General features: G+C 34.2%; 1 protein-coding gene across 1 annotated transcript; it reads right to left on the bottom strand.

Annotated features, from left to right (window-relative positions):
* Positions 1-4,302: 4,302 nt before the first annotated feature.
* LOC129222884 (transmembrane emp24 domain-containing protein 1-like) lies at positions 4,303-27,035 on the bottom strand. Its single transcript, XM_054857451.1, has 4 exons — positions 26,842-27,035; positions 18,363-18,484; positions 9,883-10,066; positions 4,303-4,659 (listed from the first exon to the last, which is right to left on the bottom strand). Exons 1-4 carry the CDS (start codon positions 27,022-27,024, stop codon positions 4,423-4,425), a joined length of 726 nt encoding a protein of 241 aa, XP_054713426.1. The 5' UTR covers positions 27,025-27,035; the 3' UTR covers positions 4,303-4,422.
* Between the last annotated feature and the right edge of the window lie 621 nt (positions 27,036-27,656).

Genomic DNA, 27,656 nt, shown 5'->3' with positions numbered 1-27,656 from the left:
CATATTGTTTACCCATATTTTCAACCCTAGGTTTAAAAATATTAGGCCCCATTTAAGCTCGGGCCCGGGCCAACAGGTGTCACTTCTCCCCTCTGTGCACGACCCTGCCCTCCTCCCCCTAAAACTCTTATAAAACTTACACTGTACTGATTTCGAGCCGAGGACTCCCCAAAGGCTGGGCCCCTAGTTTCCGATTAGGCGAGTATCTTGTTACCAAGATGTGCCAAATTCAGCTCCTTGATACATCCTGAGTAAAAAATGCAAAAATCACGATTCTCGCGTTTTTGTAGCATAATTTTCAAGATCATTTTTGTGACTGATATGTTTCTTGTCTTGCATTTATTTAATGCCGAATTCAGTATCGTGTAAGTTCTTTTGTTATTGCTTGTTTTTTCTCTTACTTCTACTGCATACTGTTAATGCCTTTAGTATGAGGAAAAAAATAACACTTACTCTACTCTCTTTCATTTTCTGCACTACTTGTGATGAAAAAAAAAGTTTGTTTCGAGAAATATTTCGTTGCATTTATTTTTAACTTAAAACGGGTGTGTCTTACAAAGTTAAAATCATTTTGTAAGACTGTGCAATCAACTTCTGAAAAGTGTAAATAAAGAACTTCAAATAATTTCAACTGTTCGAGAGTCTTTGAAAATTATTTAAGTTTCGGAAATTCCTTGAAAAGTTCTTCAATTTTGTATCTTATCAAGAAAATAAAGTATGAATTGTCCAAAAGGCCAGAATATTACTCTTCCGTTCTTATTTTCTGAATGTCTACACCATTTCTTTTAAACTATTTTGTACAATTTTCATACTATATGGCATTTAATGAAAAAAATGGGAGTAGGGTTAGTGATCAAAAACAAACTTCACTAAAAGCCGATGTGAGCAGATGACTGGGTGCTTCTCTTTTCTCCTCTCTCATTTTTCCTCTCTGTCCATTAAGTTCCATGATTTGTCGAGCAAGCAATTTTTATTTTGTTTGATCTTGATTTGCAAAAGAATGTAGCTTTTAAAAGACTTTGTATGCCTAGTTTTTTTTCATATTTTTGTTGTCTCAATTACCTAATATAAGGCCTCAAAATACAGATTTTTTTTTTCGAAAATTTCTGGGGGGAAAACCCCCGGACCCCCTGAAATTTTGGGTGTTCTACATCCGACTTAAAGGGACACTCTCCTGTTATCCTTACCACTAAAGGTGAATAAGAAAAATAATAAGAAATTAAAATAACAACGTCCAAACAGTGGAATCATTAAAAATCGAGACAAAAAGTCTTCTATGTTAACATTTTTATGCGTTTGTTGTGTCTATTTATACTATATGTGTGTGTGTGTGTGTGTTAGGGCAATGTGCTAATCCGGGCCCCTCCCGAAAAAAATTTCTGGATACGCCCTTGTTTGCAGCACCCATCACTCTTTTTGCTCTTTCCAATATTAAATATCTTTTCTTTGCGCCACATTCTCCCACTTGTCCCCTGACATTGAGTTTTCATTGAGTTGAGCCATTTTACAGTTCTCCACCAGAAAATGACTTTCTAAAAAATTCATGCTAAAGCTATGTTTTTGCATTTACTTGCAAGTGTGAACAGACATTTTTAAAATTATGTTGAAGCTAAATATAGATTTTCTTTATCAGACGAACATTTAAAATTTCTCTTAATTATTGAAGTACGAATTTTGTGTCTGAATGAACTGACATTTTTAGCAATAAACGAATGCAATCTTCTCATTAATTTTTAAACTTTTTTATTATTTTTTTAAAAGCTTTACACGTGTTGTGTTCTTATTTATTTCCAAATGTTTAATCGTCATTGATTGAATAAAAAAAAAGTTGAAGTACATTTTGACTTGTATCATTCACTCATTAGCCTTTAAAAAAAAAAAAAAAACTTCACTTTATTAAATTGTGACAAAGAATACTTTTTGTTTCAGTTTCCTGAACTATTCTAAATTTTACAAGACCCACTATCGTTATATTACTAGAGATTTGTTGCCACATAAAATGTAATTTGATTTAACTTACAGTAAATATGTATAAGGAAATATAGCAACTTAGAAGCAAGCCCACAAATTTTCAAAAACCACCACTGAGCGTTTAATATATATATATATATATATATATATATTCGCTATGTATGGGTAGAGGTGGGGGGGAATAGTGCTAAATAGATCATCTCAGCTAAAATATTGTTGGACTGGCCCACCTCGCTTCCAAAAATTTACAATGTGGCCCGCGAGGGAAAAAGGTTGGTGACCCCTTATCAAATAACCTAAATTTTCTTTTTTTTAATTTTTTTTTATTTAGGCTTGAATAGCTAAAATTTTTAGGACCCTAACTCCTTAAATTTCTTAAGTTACCTTAAAATTGACTTCATTTTGCAACAAAAAAAAAAGAGAAAAAAATATCTAGAGAAAACCCAATTCTCCGTTCTCCAAACATTGCCTAAAATTGTAATTTTTAGGTCAGTTTTGAAACTTTTCTGACCCAACGGAGCTTTTTCTCCTTCCACTGAGAAAGATCAACTAAAATTGCGTTTTAAGACTTCAATTGAGAGAAATTTCTGGAAAGTAATCCAACGAAAAAATAAGATTTTTACTTTACTTGAGCATTTAGAAAAGCTAGATCTAAATAAAAAGAGGAAGATGGAGATAAGTTTAAAACGGATTCAGTGCGGAAAGTAGTTTTTTTTTCCCTGGAATTATTTCTCATGGCGCGGGGCCCCCAGAAGCGCGGGGTCCGTAGCATTTGCTACTTCTGCTCTATGGCTAATCCGGCCCTGCTCTCGATTCATCCGAAAGAAAGGGAAGAATCTAAAGTTCAAATATTGAAATTCTGTTTACATTTACCTCATTCCACCCTATGGATTCTATGTTCCTGGAAGTAAGTACCTTGTAGACTTAGAGAGAGTAGCAATGTTATTATTGCTTTCGACTAATTCTTCATTACGAAACATGTAAGCAGTCAAAAACAAATTCAAACTATTATTTTCTTTCTTTCTTTCTTTCCTTTTTCTTTTTTTTTTTTTGTTGATGATTTATAGTGTCAATATTTGGAAATCAATGAGTCTAGAATTTTTGCAACTTTAGATCATTATCTAGTTCTGTTCGTATAGAGTAGTTATGGCAACGACGCAACGAAAGAATAACAAAATCGAACTTTTTCAACTTTTAGTTAGAACATGTCTAACAAAACGGAATTCAATGGAAAACAACAGAGAACCGCGGTTTATAGAATGAATTTCTGTAGCTAAGATTTTTTTTTTTTTTTCGTTTTACTTCTACGGTTGCCGGCTAAAGAGAAAGGAATTAAGAGCAAGTTTTTATAAGAGTCAGGCGGGTCAGATACATGCCATTTTTGATTTCTCTAAAAATTTTACAGTGGTTTCTTCGAATGATTTTAGAAGACATATTTTTTCTTTTCTTCCAAAAAAATTTTTTGTGACCCACAAAAAATCCGAATGTTGGTCCCAACTTAGGGTTTTTCTCAAATTGACATTTTTTAATATTCAATTATCTCTGCGCATTGAGCATCAGCAAAAGTAATCTTTGGGATTACAACGTGATATTTAGTGCCTCAAATGAAATATATCGTAAATTTTATGGCTGACCTTCAGTGGACCGTGGCAGGGGTGGCTAAACTGTGCCGAAGAAAGTGAAAATGTGTCATGTTTGAGGCATCCTGGTTCCATGCACTGAGGTTCAACCATAGTTTTTGCGAGCAATTTGTGTAGTGATGTATATAAATTATTAAATAGGCTCATTAAATCCATGGTTAATGCTCACTGCTGCGAAAAAATAACAGTTTTGTCATTAAAATATGATAAAAAGTGTACTTTTTAGGGGCTTGTATCTCAGTGCACTGTGGGTATAGAACTTACTGCCTGCATTTCAAACTAGAGTATGTGTATTTTCACAACCAAGTGACAGAACAATGGGCAAATTATTTTCAAGAACACAGTACGTATTTCAAAACAGTAAAATGAACTATTTAGTTTTCAATTTAATCAACATATCCGGATTTAAACTTTCCTCCTTGGACTTCCAGATACTATTTAAATTTCAGATTTTTTTTAAAAACACTAAGCACTTTTCATAATGCACTCAAAATGACAAAATAACTTTTCTGGGTAAAGTTTACTTGCATTAATTGCTGTATATTTTAGCAATTGTGACGAAATGTTTGTAAATACTGTAAATTACATTTGCTTTGTTTTAATGAGGACGAAGTGATATATTTTTCAAGGACACCTGATTAAAGGCAAACTCACAACAATTTACTAGTTATTTACACTTCTTTATTTTGATTCGCTTTTTATAGCTTTCTGTAACATTAAAAGTCACTACAAGGATTCTGTAATAACGTCAAAGAAAACTGTCCCACTGGGTGATTTTAAACTCCATAAAATTCGACTGCACGGAAAGTTTTCAGCATACTTTTCGAATTAGTTTGTACAAGAAACTTGATGGTCTAAACATGCTTTTCAAAACAAAAAGGTGAAATGCGCCAATTAGCATCATGCACACAATTGTGAGCGACGAAAGCGCGTTAACTTTAACCAAATTTTTCTCCATTATGTTTAGGTCTCTCGCTTCCACTGCTCGAAATGTATCTTGGTAGTGTTTTAATGATTCCAGATCATCTTTCAATTTATCAGCAGCTCTCTGAAAGGAAATGATAAGAAAAGAATAACTATTTGATGCATTTTAACAATGTTACTTTAATTAAGTCATTTATTTATATTTTTACCACTTTTATTAATCGGCATTTCTTGAAAATGTCCCAGTTTTTAAGAATTTTAAACATTTTGAGCTGTACAGAGCAGAATTCCTTCTTTGATAGTTGATCTCACTTTGTTTAATAAAAATTGAGAGGTACCAGCACGAATTCATTCCGCTTCTAATTGATGACATAACTCATTACTCTTTCCCCAGATCGTCTCCACGCAGAAATTACGCAAACGGGAGGAGTTATGACGTCAATCCGAAGCAGAATGCTACCTAGTTTTTCTAGAATAGGGCCCAAATAGTAAATGTTACTCATATAGATGTACAATGCGTTTTATTTGAATCTATCTCGGTTGGATCTCTGGCTTAAATGAAAATTAAATCAAACTATAGTTAATTGATGCAAAACAATGCTAAAAGCTGAAGAAATTTTCGTTTGACAAAAATGTCAAAAATCTTGTCTTAGTTGATGAATTACTAGTAATAGATGGTAAACCAGCTGGTCATTGAAGGCGGCTATAGAGCTAGGTAAATTTATTATCACCATATTTAAAGAAACTCCTGGTCACCATTTGTAATTTTTGTTCGTCTATCAATGTATTAAAATGTTCTATTGCTGTCGGGCTGTTAATTTTGCAGTAAGTACTTTGTATTCTTGTGGTCCTTTTATGGTGTGCAACGAGAGTTTAAACATCAAGGCTCAACAAAGATAGAAAATCCTATCGTGCTAAGATTGATAATGAATACAGGTTTCGCAACAACTATGCTCTTTGAAACATCCGATCGTTCTAGCTCTTATGCAACTTCACCAAGAATGGAGAGGCATACTAAATACAGCGTTTTTTTTTTTTTTTTAAAGAATTCACTCTCTTTACTCCTTTTCCAACTACAATTATTATTTATTGAATTAACAGAGGTTTTGCTTCCGCAGAGAGAGTCCAGAATGAGGAAGTGTAAATTAGTTTAAGGCCTCCTATAGACAATTTTAAAATATTTAAGTCATGGTTTATATTTCAATCTTTCCGTTTACTTACATGACATGACCTTTTTGACTATATCCAAGTTCTAAAGACCTCAATCTCCAAACACTCGCAAGCACGGTTTAATATATGTATGGGTTGATTATGCAGAAAATTCAAAACGGTATGCGTGCAGGGGCGCCCCGCCCCCATTTCTTTTGCTATAACTAAAAGAAATGAAGGAAAAAAGGTGAAAGTTTTTCACTCAAAGTTAAAAACAATTTGCGGAAAACCAAAATAATACCATGTGCACTGTTGAATTTTTCCGAAGCTCTATTTATGTTTCGACACCCGTTACGTAGCCCTTAAGTCTAAAATATTTCTGCGGTTCAAAGTTGTGTCTCTGGTACAAAGTTGGCTTACCTTTTTTTTTTTTTTTAGTTTTTCTGTTTACATTGATGGTATACAAAAAAAAAGCGAAAATTTAGAAAAACTTCAATTATTTTTTCAAAACCAAATTTGTTAATGAATTTAACAAATGATTTGTTACTTTCATCCGCTGTTTAATTCAGACACTTCAAAGTTGTTTTTGTTACATGTCATGCTGAAAAATTCTATCTGGAAAGTTACTGTTAACGTAGATTTAGAAGAAAAATTATTTGCTTCGGTTTTGAGAACGATCACACATCACAATACATTTAATCCCGCTCGTAAAATACAACATACTTCAAATACTTATATCTTACACAACTATATAAACCACACTAGTAGCCATACAGACCAATATTCGGTGGCTATGGAATTTATTTCGGTTTATTTCAGTTACCGATGCTCTTCTGTGGTAGATTCAGGGCCGGATTTAGACTGAACAGGGCCCTAAGCTATTTTCAGGTATGGGGCTCCTTTTGTAGTTTAAACAACGTTTCTCTCGGTAGTGAAAGAGGCAATTATTTTTCCTCTTTACTATGTTTGTTTCTTTACTCTGATACGTACAACATAATAGCAATACTTTTACTTTGTTGATCATGTTTTCCCTGATGCCCTGTGTTAGATTGACCTTAAGAGGGGGAATGGCATCAAAAGAGTGACCCAGAACTCCCCTTTAAGTGGAGTATAGAATATTCCCAATGGGGTCGTTTCCAATATTTTAAGAGTATTTTTTTCTGAAAGAACATGCTTAAAAACATAGGATCTAACCATTTTTTAAATAATTTGTTTAAGATTAATATTTAAAAAAAATTACTCAAATCGGTGATGTTTCATTGTTTACATTTCTTGCCGATAACATCACAAATGATGAAATGCCATTCCGTGTTGCCATTCACAGAGCAAAATATTTAATTCGCATCTTTACTCACGTGGATTGGCAACGATATGGTTGATAGCAAGCGTAGAGAACAATTTTAATTCGCTTCTTGATTATCATAACGTGCAAACGCGGTACAAAGATGGGCCAAAAAGCATCATTTGTGACGTCATAAAGATCACGCCTTGTTTGAAAAATCGGACACTAAAAAAAATATAATAATAATAATTAAAAAATAACTGTTGGGAATATGAAAGAATTTTCTGGGACCATGTTACTTTTTTTTGCTTGTTGTATCAATTTCAGTGACTAAAAGTACTACTTTTGACTGAAGGAAACAACCCCATTGTAGGTGGTCCGGGGGTTTCTCCCCCGGAGGAAATTTTGAAAATGGACCCAAAATTCTGCATTTTGAAGCCTTATAAGATGTAGTTGGAACTACAAAAATGTAGGAACAGAAATAGGCAAACAACACTTTTTTAAAATCATAATATACTCTTTCAAAATTTATAAAATAATAACAACAAAAATTGTCCTTGATTCGACAAACCAATGACTGCAGTTGACAGAGAGAAAGAGAGTGGTAAGAGAAAAGACAAAGCATTGTTATTTGCTCACACGCTTACAGTGGCTTTCGATACAATTAATTTTCAATCACCCCTCCAACCGACCGACAAATACAGCAATGAATTAAATTTTAAATGATCAATAGTAAAAATTGCTTTAAAAGAAATGGTGTACAGTTTTAGAAAGTAGGTAACAACAGAGTAACATACTGTCCATTTGAACAATTCATAATTTATACTCTCGATGAGAAATGAAACTGGAGTCCACTTTACTTCGGATTTTCAAAGACTTGTCTAATTATTTTCAAGGATAAGAACAATTAAAATTATTTAACGTATTTCATTTGTACTTTATAGTCTTTGATATTTTAGTACTTGATTGTAAACTTGTTACAGTCCTGTTCTAACTCTGTAAGAACGAGTTATTTTAAATTTAAAAGAAAAAAGAAACTATAGTTTCTCATGACAACAACTTTGCTTCAGTTGCAAGTGGGGCAGAAAACTAAAAGGAATGGAGGTAACGTGTTTTTATATTTTCCCCATGCTAAACAGGTTGACAATATGCGGAAGAAGTAAACTAAAAGCAAGAAATAACAAAAGAATTTCCAAAATACTGCATTTGGAATTATGTAAATAGCAAGATATGAAAAATGTGAGTCACAAAAATTTGTAATATGTTTCAGAAATGTGAGAACCGTGGTTTTAACATTTTTGGTGCAGGATGTAGCAAGGAGCTGAATTTGACATATATTAGCATTTCTTCTCCCTACCCCTCCCATTTGTGGTGTATAGCCACACTTCTCCAAATTTTCAAGCACTAGAAAATAAAATTAATTTTTCAAGTTTTTTTTTTTTTTTGAACGAATCATACTAATTACCGAGAGTTGGGGGCCCCTAATAAAGCGGCGGCCCTGAGCTATAGCTTGCTTAGCTTGTACGTAAATCCAGGCCTGGGTAGATTCTTGGCGTAAAATTTAATGTAGCAACTGATGATATTCTGAGACGACTGTAGTTTATTTCTCAACATTAGCAATACGTTATTTCTCTCTTGAGCAAGATCCGTCGATCTGGCAGGCTGTGAAAGGGTGACAATAGGATATTTGTTTCCATCGTAGCGAAAATCGTGCTGTATGTGTTTGAGCGTTTTCTTGCTGATAAATGGTGCTTGAGGGACATGATATCATAGGCATTAAAGCTTGACCACGGAGAGATGGCGGATAACCTTGAAGCGGAAGCATTATATTTGTATCATTTTTTGTACTAGTGTCAGCCTGAAAGAGCCGAGTAGTAAGGGACAATTACAAATGATTCAAGTGATGCTTCTACTTCAAGGTCATCTGCCATCTTTCCGTGGTTAAACTTTATTACTGATTGCAGAATGTCGTTTGCGTATCTGAGAGCAATATGACTAGATGATTGGCTAGTACTCTCGACTGTTACACCCGATTTTAAAGCGATTTGATTTTGATTCTCATCAACTAATGTTGAGCTGGACTGCTGATCTTTTTTCACCACATACGTCTTTGTTGGTCATCATAACTGAGAAAGAAGCGAGATTCTCCTCTGAAGAGTACATTTCGCTAATCTGATGCTGTTCAGCTTTCCTGAGATCAGCATATATTAAGACGACGCTGATTTGTTGATGAATGCTTCAATTGAAGTTCACTCCAGTGTCAGCAAATCGCTCATGAATGGTATACCTTGACGATGGGCGCTCACCTGGGGAGGGGGGTGGTCTTTGAAATTTTTCGGGGGTTGTTTCGACGAGTATTTTTTTTCATTTTGGGGGTGGAGAGTCTTTGCGATATTTGGGGGGGGGGGGGCACCTCTGTGATACTGATTCTAAACTAGCAAATGGCTTTGATTGGATAATGACATCGATGTTGATGTAAACGTGGATTCTCCCTTGACTGTTTGATCCTTTCTTGCAGTTAGTACCTGTAAACGCCCTGAGTCGATGCAGTATGGTTTGCTCGGCTTTCTCTGATCTTCTGCTCGCATCGTAACTGACATATCGCGGTGTGTGATCCACCAACCTATATATTAAGAACTAACAAGGTGACTCATCTTTTTTGAAGTCAGTCAGATAAGTGCACGAAGGAAGCAACGACCAGTTAATGACGTCAAACACAAAACATGTAGCACAAATATATCCCATGCATAGAAAAATTCCTGAAATATGGTAGACATTTGTATAAGAGATACAAGAAAATCTTTCAACATTCCGCGTAGAGACATTCTGATTCGAAATCCTCAGCACTCAGAATGTTTTCTGTGATTTAATAAATTTTTTTAAAGTAATTTGTTTCACTACTACATTAGTACTTACTCGAAGCATGCTTATCGTATCGTTGCCTTTCTTGTCCGCTTCAATCATCTCATGCAGGACTTCCCACCGACTTTCATCGTTACTAATATCTAGAGACATTTCGAAGAAGACAGTTTTTGCTGACGAATGGCTGAAGCTGTTGTCCAGACAAATTTGAAAATCGCCTGGTATTTTGACTGAATGTCTGGAAAAGAATGCTGAATGAATTAATAATATGAAAATTTTTTTAATTAAATTTTTATTATAAAGTGCGTTTTTGAACATAAAATTATAGAAAATATCTGATCAAGTGTCAAATTAGTAGTGTTGGATTACTAATGCATGACTGTTTCCCCTTCAAATTGTACTAAAATATGTTGTTTCTGTAGGCTCGAAAATATTTGCATGTCTAAAAACAAGATAATCAAATTATAACAAATAATATGCTTTTCCCGTACATTGTTTTGGCTTGTTATTCTACTATTTTCAAGCTTTAGATGGCAATGAAAAAAAAAAAACAAAATTTTCATAGAAGCATGAAATTTTTTTTTCCAACGACTATAAGACTTATTAATTTTTTTGATCAAAAAGACTCTGCGTTTTTTTTTTTTTTTTGTCAAAAAGCATATAGTACACATAAAACCGTAAAACCAATAACAATCATTCGCTGTTTTTTAGGCAGAAGAAACGACAATTTTGTTGGCTGATTAAATGTTCAAAAATCATTCTGCTGTCCAAAAATAAACGAGCTGATGTGTGTATCACATGACTTGCTTTTTACTCCAATTTAATGTCATTTCCCCATTATTGGCATTTTAATGTGTTTCAATTGTTTACTCTCTAAATATCATCAACAGTGGCCTAATTGAAACAGATTTTTAAAAAAAATCGCCAAATTTGTCGCCAAGTTCGCGACAAAACTTGGCGACCAAAAGACTGGCGATGTATCGCAAGTGTCCGACAAATTATAACACCACTTGAGTTTACATCGAAATTAACAATGATTTCCCCCCAAAAAGGAGCTAAAGACCCCCCTTAGGAACATCCGAATGCAACCAAAAGGGAAGGTGCACCATATTTCAACTTTCTAGGACGTACCGTTTTTGAGTTATGCGAGATACATACGCACATACACACATACGTACATACGGACGTCACGAGAAAATTCGTTGTAATTAACTCGGGGGTTGTCAAAATGGATATTTCGGGTGTTTGGACGTTCCTAGGCATATATCCACGTGTGGTCGGGTCGAAAAAAAAACTCAACATTCATTCGGGGCTGAGAAAAATGGAAATTAATGCCGATTTTTGAGTGAAAATGTTTTTGTGAATACAATACTTATGTAAAAGGAAGTAAAAATGAACGCATCAACAGAAATTGCAGCAGGATTGCAGTAAAAACTACTTAGCAAAAAAAAAAAATTTAGGGCATTTCATTGTAAATCGAAAATACCATTTACTTTTTCGTGCAATAAATAAATGAATTGAAAAAATAAAGACTATGTTTGCACAAACTGTGTAGCACAAAGTGAAACAACGTAATACGGCTTAAATTCCAGTGATAAGCGGATGCTGTAATTTTAGACAGTTTAGAAAATAGAATATGACATAATAAATAGCTAAATATTTCATTCACAATAGCTACTTTTCATACAAGCTTTGTTTGCTGATCTGAAGACGGAATTCTTTGTAACTTAGCATTTTCTTTTACTTCCTGCCAGTGCTGTAGCAGTTAGTAAAAATATTTTGAAGAACTCCTGTTTTAATTTTTTTATATGTGGTTGGGGATGGTTGGGGATTGCAATACCAGACCAAATATGCAATACCGGTGTTCAGTATTTTTAAAACGTGACACCGGAATACCGGTATTAATGCCGGTATTTGGAACTTCTCAATAAATGATCAATAAATATTGTTTATTTGCCATATTTCATAATTTTGTGCAAAAAGGGCATTATTTAAGAAAATTTATTTTGAACAAATATAAAATGAAGGAACAAATGTTATAATAAGAAATCAGTGATAATAAGAAACATAATACGTATATTTAACTGTCATTAAACATGGAACTCGTTTTAATGTACCGATTTTCTGCAGTTGAAAATCCTCTTTCTGAATTTCTACTGGTCGGTGGTATTGTTAATAATGCGCGGGCTTCTTTTCTAGTGTGTGCAGTGTTTATTTTTTAAAATTATTACACCCGGTTGTAATTTCGCTTCGAGAGAAAATTCTTTTCGAATATTAACATCATCTTCAACAACTTTCTCTTGATCAGGGTAGGCTTGTGTTTGTGTTTTATTAAGCGTTTGGTTTGAAATTTATGAACTTAACTAATCTTGATCTTTTTTGCTAGTTTTTTTTTCTCGGTTTCGTTTTCTTTTCAAAACTCTTTACAAAAATATCTGAGAATATGTTCTAGTTGATTATTCCTTTCCTCAATGTAATTTTTTGAGGTACTATATTTTTTGTAAGTGTTGTCTTGAAAATAGCCTTTGTTATGCAACCAAGCAGTGGCGGCGCGAGAGCAAAAGTAAACGTCGGCGATGCAGTTTTGCGAGGCCCTTTTAATCATAAAATATTGTGAGACAAATAATTGAATTCATAGAATTAGTTTTTGTACTAACTATTGGCACTTAGGGTTCCCAATTCACTTAATTGCTGGGACAAAAACATTTCATGATTAGTAGCACAATCAAAAAGAAGTTTTTTTCGTGGTGGGGGGAGGAGCCGGCACTTTGACTGTGGAAAAAATTACCTGATAGAAAGGGGGGTCTGGGGGTTCTCCCCCGGAAAGATTTCGAAATTTTTAGTTTTAAAACGCCATTTTGGGCTTTCTTTGCTGATGTTAAGGTAAAAAAGGTACAGGGAGTCTCGGTGGAAATTTCTAGAAATTGAAGCCTTAAAAATGCAATTATAGGCCATATTTATTGACTTTAGGGTCAGAGACGGTCACAGATCGATTCTTAAAAAAAAAAAAAAGGAAAAAAAAAGTCAAAATCAATTTCCTGCAAATTTTCGAAATCGAAGTTTCAAAAACGGAATTTTAGACAAACTTTGAAGATTTTACCGGAAGGAAGGGAAATTTTTGAAAATTATGGTCCTAAAAACTTAGGAATATTTTATATTCAGGAGCCATTCCACTTGAACTTTCTGTTAATGAAGTTTAAAAAGCCTAATTGCTTATGATATAAAAGAAAGGCGATATGGGGACCCTTGCCCGAATATTTTCTGAAATTCAATCCTTAAAAATGCGATTGTATTGCCATATTTTGTAATATTACTCTCGGTGATTTTTGAAATTCAAGCTAAAAAAACGCAATTTTAAGCGATTTTCGACGTTGTTGAGCATATGGGAGCTTTAAGCTGGAAATATCGCGAAGTTTAAGATCTGGGCGGTCATTCCAAGCTCGTCAGCTTGCGAGATCGAGATTCTCGCTCACGTGATCGGTTGTGACGTAGAAATGCCGCAAAGTAGTATTCTAATCGACTCGAACCTAGCTGCAAGATAAGTTCGAGTAGATTAAAATGCTATTTTGTAACATTTCTACGTCACAACCGATCACGTGAGCGAAAATCTCGATCTCGCAAGCTGACGAGCTTGGAATGACCGCCCTGGAAACAAAATTTCAGTTGCTCCATAATGCTTTCGGTGTGTGTGTGTGTGTGTGTGTGGAGGGGGAAGAGTTCGGAGGAGCAGCATTTTGGATATTTTCTTACTTTTAGATGAACTTAGGAAACAAAAGAAAAAAGAAAAGAACTGAAAAGAAGAGAAAAAAGAAAGGGGGGGGATAGAGTTAGCTGATCAATTAGCTGTTGCCAATGAATATTTTTAATTCAGGCCCCGACAGAATTGGGCCAAACATTTGCTAAGGCTGACTCTGTGCAGTCTCTCCTGCACGCACTATTTTGATTACTTTTGGGTCTGTTATATTTAATGAGAGCTTCAATCGAAAACATGGAAATATCTTAAAACTTCTGAGAATTTTGCGAGGCCCTATCTGCGCGAGGCCGTCGGCAGTTGCCGACGTCGCCGACGCCTAGCGCCGCCACTGCAACCAAGAAAAGGTTTTTATCAAAATTCAGTACAGTTCAGTCAAATATTTAAAAAAAAACATATGTCATAAAATATTGTTGCAACTGATGGTTGGAATATATTATTCGTAGTACAAATACATTCACAATTGAAATTAACTTTTACAAAAAGACAAGTGAGAAATCAAGGATATTTAAAAAATAACGAGCTGATGTGTGCAACACATGACTTCCTTTTACTCCAATTTAATGTCATTTCCTCACTGCTGGCAATTTTAATGTGATTCAATAGTTTACTCTCTAAATATCACCAACAGTGGCCAAATTGAAACAAAATTTAAAAAAAAAAAAAAAAAAAAATGCCAAATTTGTCGCCAAGTTGGTGACAAAACTTGGCGACCAAAAGACTGGCGATATATCGCCAAGTGTCCGCGAAATTATAACATCACTTGAGTTTACATCGAAATTAACAATAATTTCACCCCAAATAGGAGGAAAATACCCCTTTAGAAACACCCGAATGCAACCAAAAGAGGAGGTGCACAACTCGACTCCACTAGGAGTCTACGTACCAAATTTCAACTCTTTTGGACTTACCGTTCTTGAGTTATGCGACATACATCCGCACATCCGCACATACATACATACGTACATACAGACATCACGAGAAAATTCGTTGTAATTAACCAGGGGATCGTCATTTTGGATATTTCGCGTGTCTATACGTTCTTAGGCACTTATCCACGTGTGGTCGAGTCGAAAAAAAAAAAAAAAAAAACTCAATATTCATTCGGGGGTAAGTAAAATGGAAATTAAGGTCAATTTTTGAGTGAAATTTTTTTTGTGAATACAATACTTCTTTTTATGTAAAAAAAAAGTAAAAACATAGTGCACATAACGTGCGAAAAACTTTCAACCATTGATATTCTATTAATTCGTGATTTTGAGGCCAAATTTTTACATCAATAGATTGATTTTGGTATTGTCTCATAAACGAACTGATTTGTGCATCACATGACTTCCTTTTACTCCATTTTAATGTCATTCCCCATTACTGGCAATTTTAATGTGATTCAATATTTTACTCTCTAAACATCACCAACAGTGGCCAAATTGAAATCAGATTTTAAAAAAAAATCGCCAAAATTTGTCGCGACAAAACTTAGCAACCAAAAGACTGGCGATATATCGCCAAGTGTCCGCCAAATTATAACACCACTTGAGTTTACATCGAAATTAACAATGATTTCCCCCTAAAAAGGGGCAAAAGCCCCCTTTAGAACCATCCGAAAGCATTCAAAAGGGGGAGGTGCACAACTAGACCCCACTAGGAGTCTACATATTAAATTTCAACTTTCTAGGTCTTACCGTTCTTGAGTTATGCGACATACATACGCACATCCGCACATACATACATACGTACATACAGACGTCACGAGAAAATTCTTTGTAATCATCTCGCGAATCGTCAAAATGGTTATTTTGCGAGTTTATATGTTTTTAGGCACTTATCCACGTGTGGTCAAGTCGAAAAAAAAAAAAAAAAAAAACTCAACATTCTTTCGGGGGTGAGCAAAATGGAAATTAAGGTCGATTTTTGAGTGAAAATTTTTTCGCGAATACAATACTTCCTTTTTGGTAAAAGGAAGTAAAAAGAGAAAGGAAGAATAATCAGAGAAGTTATACATGATAAATTATGAAAACACTAACTCTTCAAAAATGAGAAGAAATTATGAACCATCCAAAGGGAAACCAACAAAGATATGCATGGAATGAAAGCTAGGCAAAAAATAATAATTTATTACACACACAAATACGATTGCATAAATATTTACATTGTAAGATATAAAAAGTTCATTTTTTAAATGTAAACTTCCTCAATCTGAGTTTCTAAAAATTCATTTATATTGCTGGTCGTATCTAAAACAGTTGAAGGAATGTTTATATTCGGAATGAAATTTTACGTCCTGTTATTGATCAGCCTCGAAAAATCAGGAATTTTAAAAAGCTTTTCATGTTTCGTACACGACAAATAATTTCCTGTTTATTATGTCGGAGAGTATCCCGTATTTCCGGTGCACGCTAGGTTTGAAAATGGAGATGTTCGTTTTCTTTTTTTCCTAAAATTAAATTCAGAACTTTTGCTTCGGCTAATGCATCTAAGAATAAATAACAAAGCTTATTATTATTAAGGCCATAAAAGTCGTGCGGCAAAATGAATCTGTACAATGTTTGGAAGGTTATTCCATCCTTCGGAGCTCTTTTTATAAAAAAATATAAAATATATCATTTTCAAGGTTGTAGTCTTTGATTATCTTACGTGTTTAATCGTTTATACTTTTGACTGTTTGTTTGACGGTTGGTTTTACTGAAAGTGTTTTGAAATGGTAAGGCTCAATGGCTTATACATTGTTAACTTTCGATTACGAAATCCTGTTGACTATTTCATAATAATGTTTTGGGATCTGAATATCTGAATGACCACTAATTACTGTCCGCCTCTGGCAAGTTGAGCTCCGTTGGCCGGCGGATTATACGATTCCATTTGCTGAAATAGGGGTGAGGAAAAACGACTGACGGTCAAAAGGCTTGATCATAGCCCAATTCTGCGCTAACAATTCCTCTTCTTACTGTTTGCTCTCTCTTGAAAGAAATGGACTTGCCCAAGGCCACAGCTCAACTTCTCAGAGGCGGACAGTAGTTCTGAGTGGATCGCGCAAGCAATGGCCACAGAATGTAGATCTGGGTGACATCAGGCCAACGTTTCAGTCTATGATTCACGATGTTGATGATACTGACTTATATTCTATTGCACGGATTGATCATAAAAAAGTTGTCATTCGGATGCGTCTGAAAAACTATTCATAGACTTTTACAATTTTTTTAAAAATATAAATTAAATCCGAAACATAATTTGTGTTCAATGTAATGTTAATGGAAATTTGAGTACGTAAATATATATCGCTCTGAACTCATTGCAGAATTCCGAGCTACTATTCTGCTGTTGTTAAAATCAGGAAACAAGACATTGACTTTAGTATGGTAAATCGCAGTAGAACTTTTGAAAATATTTTAACAAAATAGAAACATCGATAATAATTTATTTTATTGCTTTATTACGTATTGCCAAGATGGAAGACCCATTAGCTCAATTGATATAACAGCGTTCTGTAAATAACTCGAAGGCTATGGAATCGATCCTCCCTTAGGCCAGAAAATGTAGCTTTTGAATGACTAATCTTCCTGAATTCTGATCCTAATTTCCATTAGTAGGGGAGAGCGTTATACCTTGGGATACTTTTCATATTTTAATTTTTAACGTCGATAATTTAAATCAAATTTAAAATCTAAAAGTCACATTAAAATACCCCAACATATTTCCCTGCAATATATTTTTTTTTTAATTCAGACAGTTTGAAAATAAATAATGCCAGCCATTTAAAGTAACATCCCAAACAACATCCTATTGTACCTTGAGACACATCCTGTTGTACCATGCGAAACTCTTGATTCAAGAAACAGTCATATACTTAAACCAATTTTGCACCAAAAAAAAAAAAAAAAACTTTTTTCATGGAATCTTGAATAATGAATAATGATTTAATGAATTATTATCTAACATTAAACGTGTTTAAAAGACTACATCAGATTAGAACATTTTTCCATGTTCCTAAACATATCTTAATTATTAATAACCATGCATTTGTTGCACCTTGGGACGTGTTCTAAGGTAAAATATGTTGTCTGTCTCAAGGTACAATTACCACGTGATTTAATAAAAACCAAAATGGTCGTCAATCTAGATGCACTATCATTATTTTCTCATAACCAAAATATTTAAAGTACTTCTCTTTTATAATAAAGTAAAATTCAGTTGATTAGATTTACAAATACAAAGACAGAAACGGAAATAAAAATGAAAAAAAATATATTTACTTTGGAGTCATAAAATTTTCTTTTTCTCACAAAATCATCAATTTAACTCATTTTATTCTGATTGTTACGATGACACCATTTAGCGGTGAAGGTTGCTATTGGAGATTACAAAAAATATGACTGCTAGAAATAGATTCTTTGAAATTAGCAGAGTCCCAAGGTACAACACTCCCCCTATGTAACCTTAACTCATTGGGCACAGTATTCAAAATCAGTTTCGTTCTTGCATTCAAATCAGAAAAAAATTAACATGGTAAACTGCGTATACATTATTCCCCAGAGGTGGTTTTGTGGGCATGGGTACGACATAACTTCAATAATATTTCATCAAATTTCAGAAGTAAGACATCATTTTAAGATTTTTTCACCCCTATCAGCTAAAAATAAATAAACAAGTCACACTTTTGTTATTATCAAAGAAAAAAACTTAAAAAAAAAAAACGGGTTTTTAAATTCTTTTCGTTAAGTGCGAATGCTTCGCACCGGTCAGCTAGTATGTGTGTGTAAGCGCGCGCACGTGTGTCTCAACTTACTTGAATATTCCGTTAGATTTCTTGATCTCCTTCACTACGACTTTTTGATTCGGTGCGACAACATAAAATGTTATGAGCAAGTCACTTGTTCCACTGAATACGCTATAATCAGAGTTGACAACCTGTAAAAAGGAAGTTGTACATTTTGTGCAATACATTTTTATGCATGCGTTTCGGTACCATACATTCGGTACCATAAATTGTTTAGATGAAATAAAAGTTTATTAGTTTCTTGGTGAAATACTACTAAAAACAAATTTTCCATTTGTTATTTTTCTATAATCATCAATTTTAGTTTGTTTTAATTTCAACTTTCTACAGTTGGAGCAAGCCTAACCAGGTAGTATTTTGAAGGCTCCGCAGCTCCTAATCGCAGCATTGCGAAGCTGCCAGGGTAGGTTTGCCGCAACTATAAGTTGTTTGTTATCGAAGAAAATTGAAAATTTCTGAATCTATAGAATCCAGTGAACTTATTGGTAAAAATATGGAATGTAATTCAAATTTTAAAGTCCCAAAAAACAGTTATAATTGCCTAAATAGCAATACCAATAAAATTTCAGGATGACAAGAAATCCCTTCTTCAATGCAGAAGAAAAAGAAAAGGAGCTTGTTAATAAAAAGACAATTGGTATAAAACCACGATATGGATCGAATAGTACATTTTAGATAGATTATCACTGGAGCTTTTTATCCGTAACTCTGAGAAGCTTTTAATCTTTATATTTAAGCAGTGTAGTTTTGCTGTAATTCAGAATAAAAAGTATTTGAGGGAACTCATCTTAGGGTTTGGGGGGACTCACTAAAGGAAAAGGTTGTTTGAAACCAATTTACAGTACAGTACATTTGCATTAAAACAATGACCTCTCGTCTTGCTTTCCGCGCAAAAATTTAACCCATCAACATCTTTTATTTTGATAACTTTATACAACACTGAGTCATGTCCTCTATAACTCTTCTTTGCTCCAGGCTATACCTATTAAGTCTTTTAGATCTGAAAGAGTACCAGCCTAGTAGCCCTTCTCTGAACCCTTTCCAGTGAAGAAGTATCTTTCTTGAGATAAGGAGACCAAAACTGAACAGCATTCTCCAAATGAGATCTTTCCAATCCTTAATATAAAAACAGAACCTTCGTCGATTTGTTTGCAATAGATCAATTGATAAACCCAAGGCCTTGTTACTAACATTGAATTTAGAAAACTTGCGTTATAATTGTTCAAATGAGGATATATAAATGTATGTCAAAACGTTTATTTTGTTAAATGGAAGAGATGACTTATAGAAGATGATGAAATCCATATTTATATTTTAATATATCAATAGATGCAAATGGAGATTTAGTCTCATTTAAACACTTCCTTGGTTTTCTATCCATTTTTTTTTTTTTTAAATCTTCATATACATTCTGTATTTCTTTTTTTAACTACTCCCAGTTTTTCTATAGACAATGAAACTTGATGGAACTACAAACAATAGAAATTAAGGTTGAAATATCGAGAATTAAATACTTTTAGACGAACATGCTGCCGCTCTCTTCAAAATGATGATGAGAATTATTCTTGAAGATGCAAATGTATTCGCTAGTTGTCGACTAAGAGAAAAAACTACCAAGGAGGAAAATTAAATATATGAAATGCAAACAAGGACATTACAAGAGTTAGAACTAAACGCTTTCGCTGTAGGAAAATTCCTAGTTATGGTACAAGATTTTGCTACTTTTGGTGTACAATAATAAAGTCTCGAAAACTCGGCCTAATGTGGACAAAAAGTGGCAGAGTTTCAAAATGTCAGGTTATTGGGAATGCGCACGCACGCAACAGGTTTTTTCCGTGCGACTAATTTGGTTGGACTGTACAGAGCCGCGTTTTCGGTACTCTAACTCTAAAATCCCTCTCAGCCCAAACTTTATTTTTAAATGTCCTGCGGTTTAAGGTTCATGCATCATGTTGGGGAATTCCCCCTTATGCATACAATTCTATTCTGAAAATATTAATAACATCTCTAAAAGTGTTTTACCTGCTCCTAATTTCGCATAAAATTACCGTTTTTTTTTTATAGACATACACCAACCAACCAATTAAATGATGATCTTGTGTGAATCCATTCATGTCAATCTGACACGCGCCAAAAAAATTCAGCGAAATATGAAATGATTAGGGCTCGACCGATGGCATTTTTTGGCCGATGGGCCGATGCCGATTGTTGGCCGATTGCTCAAATATGGCCGATGGCCGATGGCCGATGCCGTTGGCCGATGGTAAAAAAAAAATCAAACAGAAATAAATTGATAAAATTGTCATGGATTTGAAGGATCATTGATTCATTTCTCTTTACTTCCTTTCTACGAATAAAGAATTGTAATCACAAAAAAAATCAGATTTTGACCTAAATTTCTATTTACGATCACCCAGTTTAAACTTCACAAGTTTTTTCGGCACATCTGTACATGCATATGTACCTAAGAACATATAAGTGACCGAAATATCCATTTTGAACGCCTCCTCAGTTAATTATCGCAAATTCTCTTGTGATGTCTTCATGCACGTAAACTTGCGTCACTCAAAAACGTTATGAAATAGTAAGTTGAAAACTCATACGTACGTAGTATGATCTAAAAGTTCGAGGACAAGTTGTATGAAACCTTACCCTGAATAGTTCACATTACCGAAGCACATCTATCTACAAAATAGTCACCTTGAACGACTATGCACTTCTGCCAACGTTCGTACAGCTTTTAGAAGCACTCCTGGGAGACATTTTTCGCAACCGCCTGTAAGGCGTCTTGCGCTGCTGCTTTAACTTCATCTTGGGGAAGAAGGCGACTTTCATGTTGAGGATGCACGGTTCGATTGGTCAATACTCTGATATGACAAACAAGTAACATAACGTTTCGTCGGACTTAGCTCCGTTTGACTTTTACCTGTTCCCAGAAAAAAACATGTGCATGAACGCCGCTTTCTTCCGTCAGGAGAAGATAAAGCTTCATCACAGAAGGTAGCGAAAAATGGCTTCCAGGAGTGTTTCCAAAAGTTATATGAACACTGTTAGAAGTATATAGTCCCTCCAGCTAACCTTTTGAAGGTGGATGTGCTTCGGTAATGTGAACTATTCTGGGTAAGGTTTTATACAGCTTGTCCCCGAAATTTTGGACCGTAATGCGTACAATCTGTATAGGGTGTAGTTATGCTTCTCCTTTTTTGACTGCTGTATGATGAAAGAGAAAGAACAACAGCCAAAAAAAAAAAAAAGAAAGAAAAGAAAGAAAGAAAAGGAAGAAAAACGAAGAGACTGTTTAATAACCAATTGATTTTTTTTTAAATTGAACATATAACTAAGATTTTAGTAATATTGTAATGATGTATGGACTTAGGTACACTAAACATAGTTAAAAAAACATTAAATTATGTTGTTTAATCATTCCAAAAAAAAAAAAAAAAGAAGAATAAAACTATGAAACTGTCAACAAATTACGCAATTAAAGTGGAAAGATTGCACGTAGACATTTTTAGTCATCAAATTAAACTAAAAAGGTAACAGATAAATTACAATATTAAATCATAATAGGAATATATTTATACTATTTAAAATTTATGAATAGAAAATTTTGCATTTTTCAAAAAACTAAAACAGTGACATAATTTTGCTGAAAAAAAATAGGCATCAAAAGAGCGAGGTTCTTAAAACGCAGCTACAATAAACAAACTCAATATTTACAACATGTTAATAACTGAATACTTGATCTGATGTTTGCACACATAATATTGACTAATTTGATTGTTTAATCTTTTATGAAGCTTTACAAACAAGTTCAAACCAAATTGTTCAATTAATAATAATTTTCTGAAATTTAAAGAATTGCATAATAGAAAATCCTTGAAATGTTTCTATTAAAAACGAAAATAACTTATTCATTGATTTTACATAAATACATAAAAAGAGTTACTTGCAACAGAAAAGAAAATCGATCGCTATTAATGATGCAAAAAAGATGGCGCATTACGAAATGGAGGGGGGGTCACCCTCTGATTTTGCAGTAACTCATACTTCGGCTAAAACCTCGGCCAAATTTTTTTAGTACAAAACCGCTAAAACCAACGCCTTGGAAAGTTTCTGAATCTATTTCAGCACCTCCGAAGAAAAAATTCAAAAGTCCCTTCGATTTCCGAATTATGTCACCATTCAAAACGTCTTTAATCAATTTCAAATTCTTCCTAAACAACAGATAAAGTTTGAAAAAAAAAGTCTCTAATTTTATGAATGGTGTTATTTTAAACAACTCAGAAGTACAACTAGAGTTTAATTTCAGAAATTGAGGGAGTGGGAGGAGGGGCACGCAAGTGTTGTCGGAAATTCAAAAAATAGTCGTAAAAAGTAGAGTTCAAAATAATCATAAACATTATGCAGAAAAACCCTTTCAAAACTTGCACCCGAGTTTGTTTTGACGTGCAGTGGCGGATTTAAAATATAGCAAATGTTGCAATTGCGCGAGAGGCCCTATAACCATATTAGCACCGTAGGAGTTACAAAAATGCTTATGATAAATGTTTTACAACTTCTGTGATAGAGAAATAGGGCCCCAAACTTGTAACTCCGCTGAAGCGATACAGAAAAGACTGCATTACTGTGATTTATATTACAAATATCGAAAAATTAAAAATTACCGTCGGCTCAACGAGAATCTAACAAAATGACACAAAAACCAGTTTCGCCATCTCATATTTGTTTTAATGGTCTCCAATTCGGCAATATATCACCAAATGATCGTCAGTCTGAGACGCTATATTAGTATTGCATTGAAATAAGTAATTAATAGCCACAACAAAAATTAGTAAATAGGCTTTTTAGAACACCCGATCGAAAACAAAACGGGAAGTGCACAACTGGAACGTACGCACACCCCACATGCGAAAATTTATCCTTCTACAGCTTACCATTTTTGAGTAATGACTTATGAGAGACTAGCTGCGTTGCCCGGCTTTGCCCGGTCCACCTTGAAAATAAAAATTGTGTCAAGTGACGTATATTCAACAATCAGGCGCGAAAAATAAATTAAACTAGTATGTTGTGGCCATTACGAAACTTTCTTCTATATTTTTCTTTTTTTTTTCTGATCCCTCCCTATGCTTGACGAGGAAGCAATATTCCCAACAAAAACAAAATGACACATGCAAAAACTTGACGACCATCCCAATTTCTGAATTATTGCAAACGCAAAGCAAAGAGCGAAAATTGAAAGTTATTTTAAAAGCCTTGCTTGAATTAATTACAAATATTTTATTTCTTAACAAACATAGGATGGCAACAGTTAAAAATTTTAAATCATCGAGATAATATTTCCAATCATTTCCATACAATTAAAATCACGAGAAATACGCAGACGACAATCTATTGCGATTTATCTTTCTTATTGTTGCAATTATAAAGCTATTTTTATTCGCAAAAAAAAAAAAAAAAAAAAAAAAAAAAAAAAAAAAAAAAATCAACACCTCTTCGAGCGATTGGCGCCAAAATTGAACCAAAGACTGTTTACATATGGATTCACATATATTCCAAACTTCAACCAGAACGTAGCATTACTTCTTGAGATAGGGCACTCACAATGGAAAAAAAGAACGGGTGATTGCGCTACCCCCCTTTTTAGCTGTCGACCCCAAAATAAAATCAGCTCTTATACCCACTAAGGGCTACTTGCCGATAAAGTTTTCTTTCATTCCGTTCATTATTTCTTGAGATACAGCAGTCACAATTGACGACAAAAAACGTTCTATAGCTCAACCCCCGTTTGAGTTATTGACACCAAAATTGAATCAGCACCTGTTCCTGTTAATGGCAACATATGGACTAAATTTTGTTTGATTCCGCCAGTTACTTCCTGAGCAATAGCAAGCACGCGTAACTCAAAAAACGTCCCATTGCTCCACCCCCCTTGGAGGAATTTGCGCCAAAAACCAATGGGCACAAGTTCACATAAGGGCACATATGTGTACCAAACTTCGTTCGATTTCATGCGGTAGTTTTTGCTGTAGAGCGGCCACAAAAAACTGGTCACACACAGACGTGACACACACACATACACACACACAGACAGACAGACATTTTCCAAAAATAGTCGAAATGGACTCAGCATACCTCAAAACGTTCGAATCCGTCAAAATTCGAAATTCGAAAATTTGCACGAATCCAATACTTTCTTCTATATATTAGATATAGAAGAAAGTAAAAAAAAAAAATATCATGATTTCCCTTCCAAACAATGACGACAGATATTAAAGTACTTTTAAGAAATTAAATCCAGAAAGATGGATTTAAAATACGTAACCATGGAAACACAAAATAAAATAATTTTAATAATTAAAATGCGAAAGAAAATGGTTCACAATTTGAATGGAATCGAAACTTCTTAAACTTGATTTAAAAAGGCTTGTAACTTTTTTTCCTTTCGAGAAAGGTCGCTTTTTACAATGGCGTCAAAAAGAAAGTTGTGGGACAATTCCTTCACTTTTTATTGATTTATTTAATGAAGAAAGTAGTGCCTAAATTTCAGCTACTCCGAAAAAAATTCGAGCTAAAAACGCAAATAACTCCCGCCGTAATGAAGTTAGAGCATTGAAACAAATTAAGTAGAACGCGGAAAATTCTAACCTTTCGAACGATATGTAATATTAATATGTACAAGTAATTTTCACCCCCATATTTGAGAATTTATGTGAAAATTGGACGTAAATTGGAATAAAAAAAGAACTATTCATCGAATTTTATTCGAAATGGTCTGCAAACCTTTTCAGGACTTAAAGGAGCAAACGGTGAAAATTTCAGCGCAATCGGCCTGGTAGTTCTCGGGTTTTGCGAGTTCAAACACACAGACGCTTTTTGGGGACTTCATTTTATTACTTTCTTCTATATCTAATATATAGAAGAAAGTATTGGATTCGTGCAAAATTTCGAATTTTGACGGATTCGAACGTTTTGAGGTGTGCTGAGTCCATTTCGACCATTTTTGGAAAATGTCTGTCTGTCTGTGTGTGTGTGTGTATGTATGTGTGTGTGTATGTATGTGTGTCACGTCTGTGTGTGACCAGTTTTTTGTGGCTGCTCTACAACAAAAACTACCGCATGAAATCGAACGAAATTTAGTACACATATGTGCCCCTATGTGAACTTGTGCCCATTAGTTTTTGGCGCGAATTCCTCCAAGGGGGGTGGAGCAATGGGACGTTTTTCGAGTTACGCGTGCTTGCTATTCCTCAGGAAGTTACAGGCGGAATCAAACAAAATTTGGTCCATATGTTGGTATTAACAGGAACAGGTGCTGATTCAATTTTGGTGTCAATAACTCAAACGGGGGTTGAGCTATAGAACATTTTTTGTCGTCAATTGTGACTGCTGTATCTCAAGAAATAATGAACGGAATGAAAGAAAAATTTATCGGCAAGTAGCCCTTAGTGGGTATAAGAACTGATTTTATTTTTGTGTCAACAGCTAAAAAGGGGGTAGCGCAATCACCCGTTCTTTTTTTCCATTTTGAGTGCCCTATCTCAAGAAGTAATGCTACGTTCTGGTTGAAATTTGGAATATATGTGAATCCATATGTAAACAGGCTTTGGTTCTATTTTGACGCCGATCGCTCCAAGAGGTGTTGATTTTTTTTTTTTGCGAATAAAAATATTTTTATTAATGCAACAATAAGAAAGATAAATCGTAGTAGATTGTCGTCTGCGTATTTCTCGTGATTTTAATTGTATGGAAATGATAGGAAATATTATCTCAATGATTTAAAATTTTTAACTGTTGCCATCTTATGTTTGTTAACAAATAAAATATTTGTAATTAATTCAAGCAAGGCTTTTAAAATAACTTTCAATTTTCGCCCTTTGCTTTGCTTTTGCAATAATTCAGACATTGGGTCAAGTTTTTGCATGTGTAATTTTGTTTTTGTTGGGAATATTGCTTCCTCGTGAAGCATGGGGAGGGATCAGAAAAGAAAAAAGAAAAAGAAAAATATAGAAGAAAGTTTCGTGATGGCCACAGCATACTAGTTTTATACTATGTAGAGATACACACGTACATCCAGCTGCAAGAAACAACGCAATAATTAACTTGTTTGGTACCTGAATGTCGTATTAAAAACTCTTTCATGGGTGTTTAAAATAGAAATTCATACTGAAATTTAGTAAACAATTTTATATGAAAACAACCTTTACATTGTATTAAAAAGTAAAACATCAAAGGTCCTTTTTTTTTTTTTTTTTCAAAAACATCGGCCAATTCCATCGGCTTTTCGATGTTTTTAAGGCCGATTGGCCGATGTTTCCTGCAATTTAGCATCGGCAGCCGATGCCGATGCCGATGGCTAAATTGTTGAACCATCGGCGCCGATGCATCGGCCAGGCCGATGCATCGGTCGAGTCCTAGAAATGATCATCCGTTTTTTCATAAACAAAGGTAATAGTCTCTTTCGATAAATTTCAAAAATGTATCTTACCCTATATTCAAACCGCAGTGTTTGTTTTGGCTTTGCATATTGATAAAAACAATCCACTTCTTTAGCTTTTACTAAAGTCGTTAGTTCCACGTCAGAGAAGTTAAAGTTATGATGAGTATAAGCAAGTGTCGAATTAGTGAAAACGGCTATAAAAAACAATACCAAATTAATCATTTTCATCATCAAAAGCGAATAGCTTCAGGACGTGTTTTCAGGGGCGAATAATCTCTGGAACTACCAACACTCGAATAAACCGCTGTTCGCCATGGCAACAAACGAGCCCAAAACCAATAAGCTGTGCATTTATAAATCATAAAAGTCAATGGAAGGGAAATATGGATTGCGTGCCAACTAGAGAAACGGTACCAAGCTTAACATGCAACATTCGCAAGTACCATTCATTGAAAATAAGTATTAATTTGAACTACTTATTTAAAAATAAATAAGTAAGTTTTAGGTTCTTTTGAACGGAATTACTAACGTTTTTCGGACATGCACGATCTTCATAGTAAAAATTATGTCACTTTGACAAAAATTTACACCTCTCGGTTGTTACACAATAGAGGAGACTATGTATACTTGATTGCCCTTTTTGTTGGAGTTTATAACTTTTATTTGATTCAATAGAACTAAACGATCTCATGTTACATTTAGAATAGTCTTTGAGCAGAAAAAATGCCCAGCCGTTTAAAAAATTTACATCCGTTAGATCAAAATTTTTTTTAGAAAACCCAAAAGTTGGTAAAAGGATCAAGTTTTTATTGTATAAGGGTCATTCTCCAGAAAACTTAACTTTTGGACGCAAATATTTTTCA

The sequence above is a fragment of the Uloborus diversus genome, chromosome 1, assembly GCF_026930045.1.
Source record: "Uloborus diversus isolate 005 chromosome 1, Udiv.v.3.1, whole genome shotgun sequence".
In the NCBI taxonomy this organism is placed as follows: domain Eukaryota; kingdom Metazoa; phylum Arthropoda; class Arachnida; order Araneae; family Uloboridae; genus Uloborus; species Uloborus diversus.
Note: the sequence above shows the minus strand (reverse complement) of the source record. Positions and strands in the feature narration are given on the sequence as shown.

Excerpts from the sequence above, each read along its gene's own strand:
- LOC129222884 (XM_054857451.1), bottom strand. The coding sequence starts at position 27,024 with ATGATGAAAATGATTAATTTGGTATTGTTTTTTATAGCCGTTTTCACT. Across the intron at positions 10,067-18,362 it reads AAATCTAACGGAATATTCAA|ACATTCAGTCAAAATACCAG; the intron begins GTAAGTTGAGAC and ends ATTCTTTTCCAG. Across the intron at positions 4,660-9,882 it reads ATACGATAAGCATGCTTCGA|AGAGCTGCTGATAAATTGAA; the intron begins GTAAGTACTAAT and ends ATTTCCTTTCAG.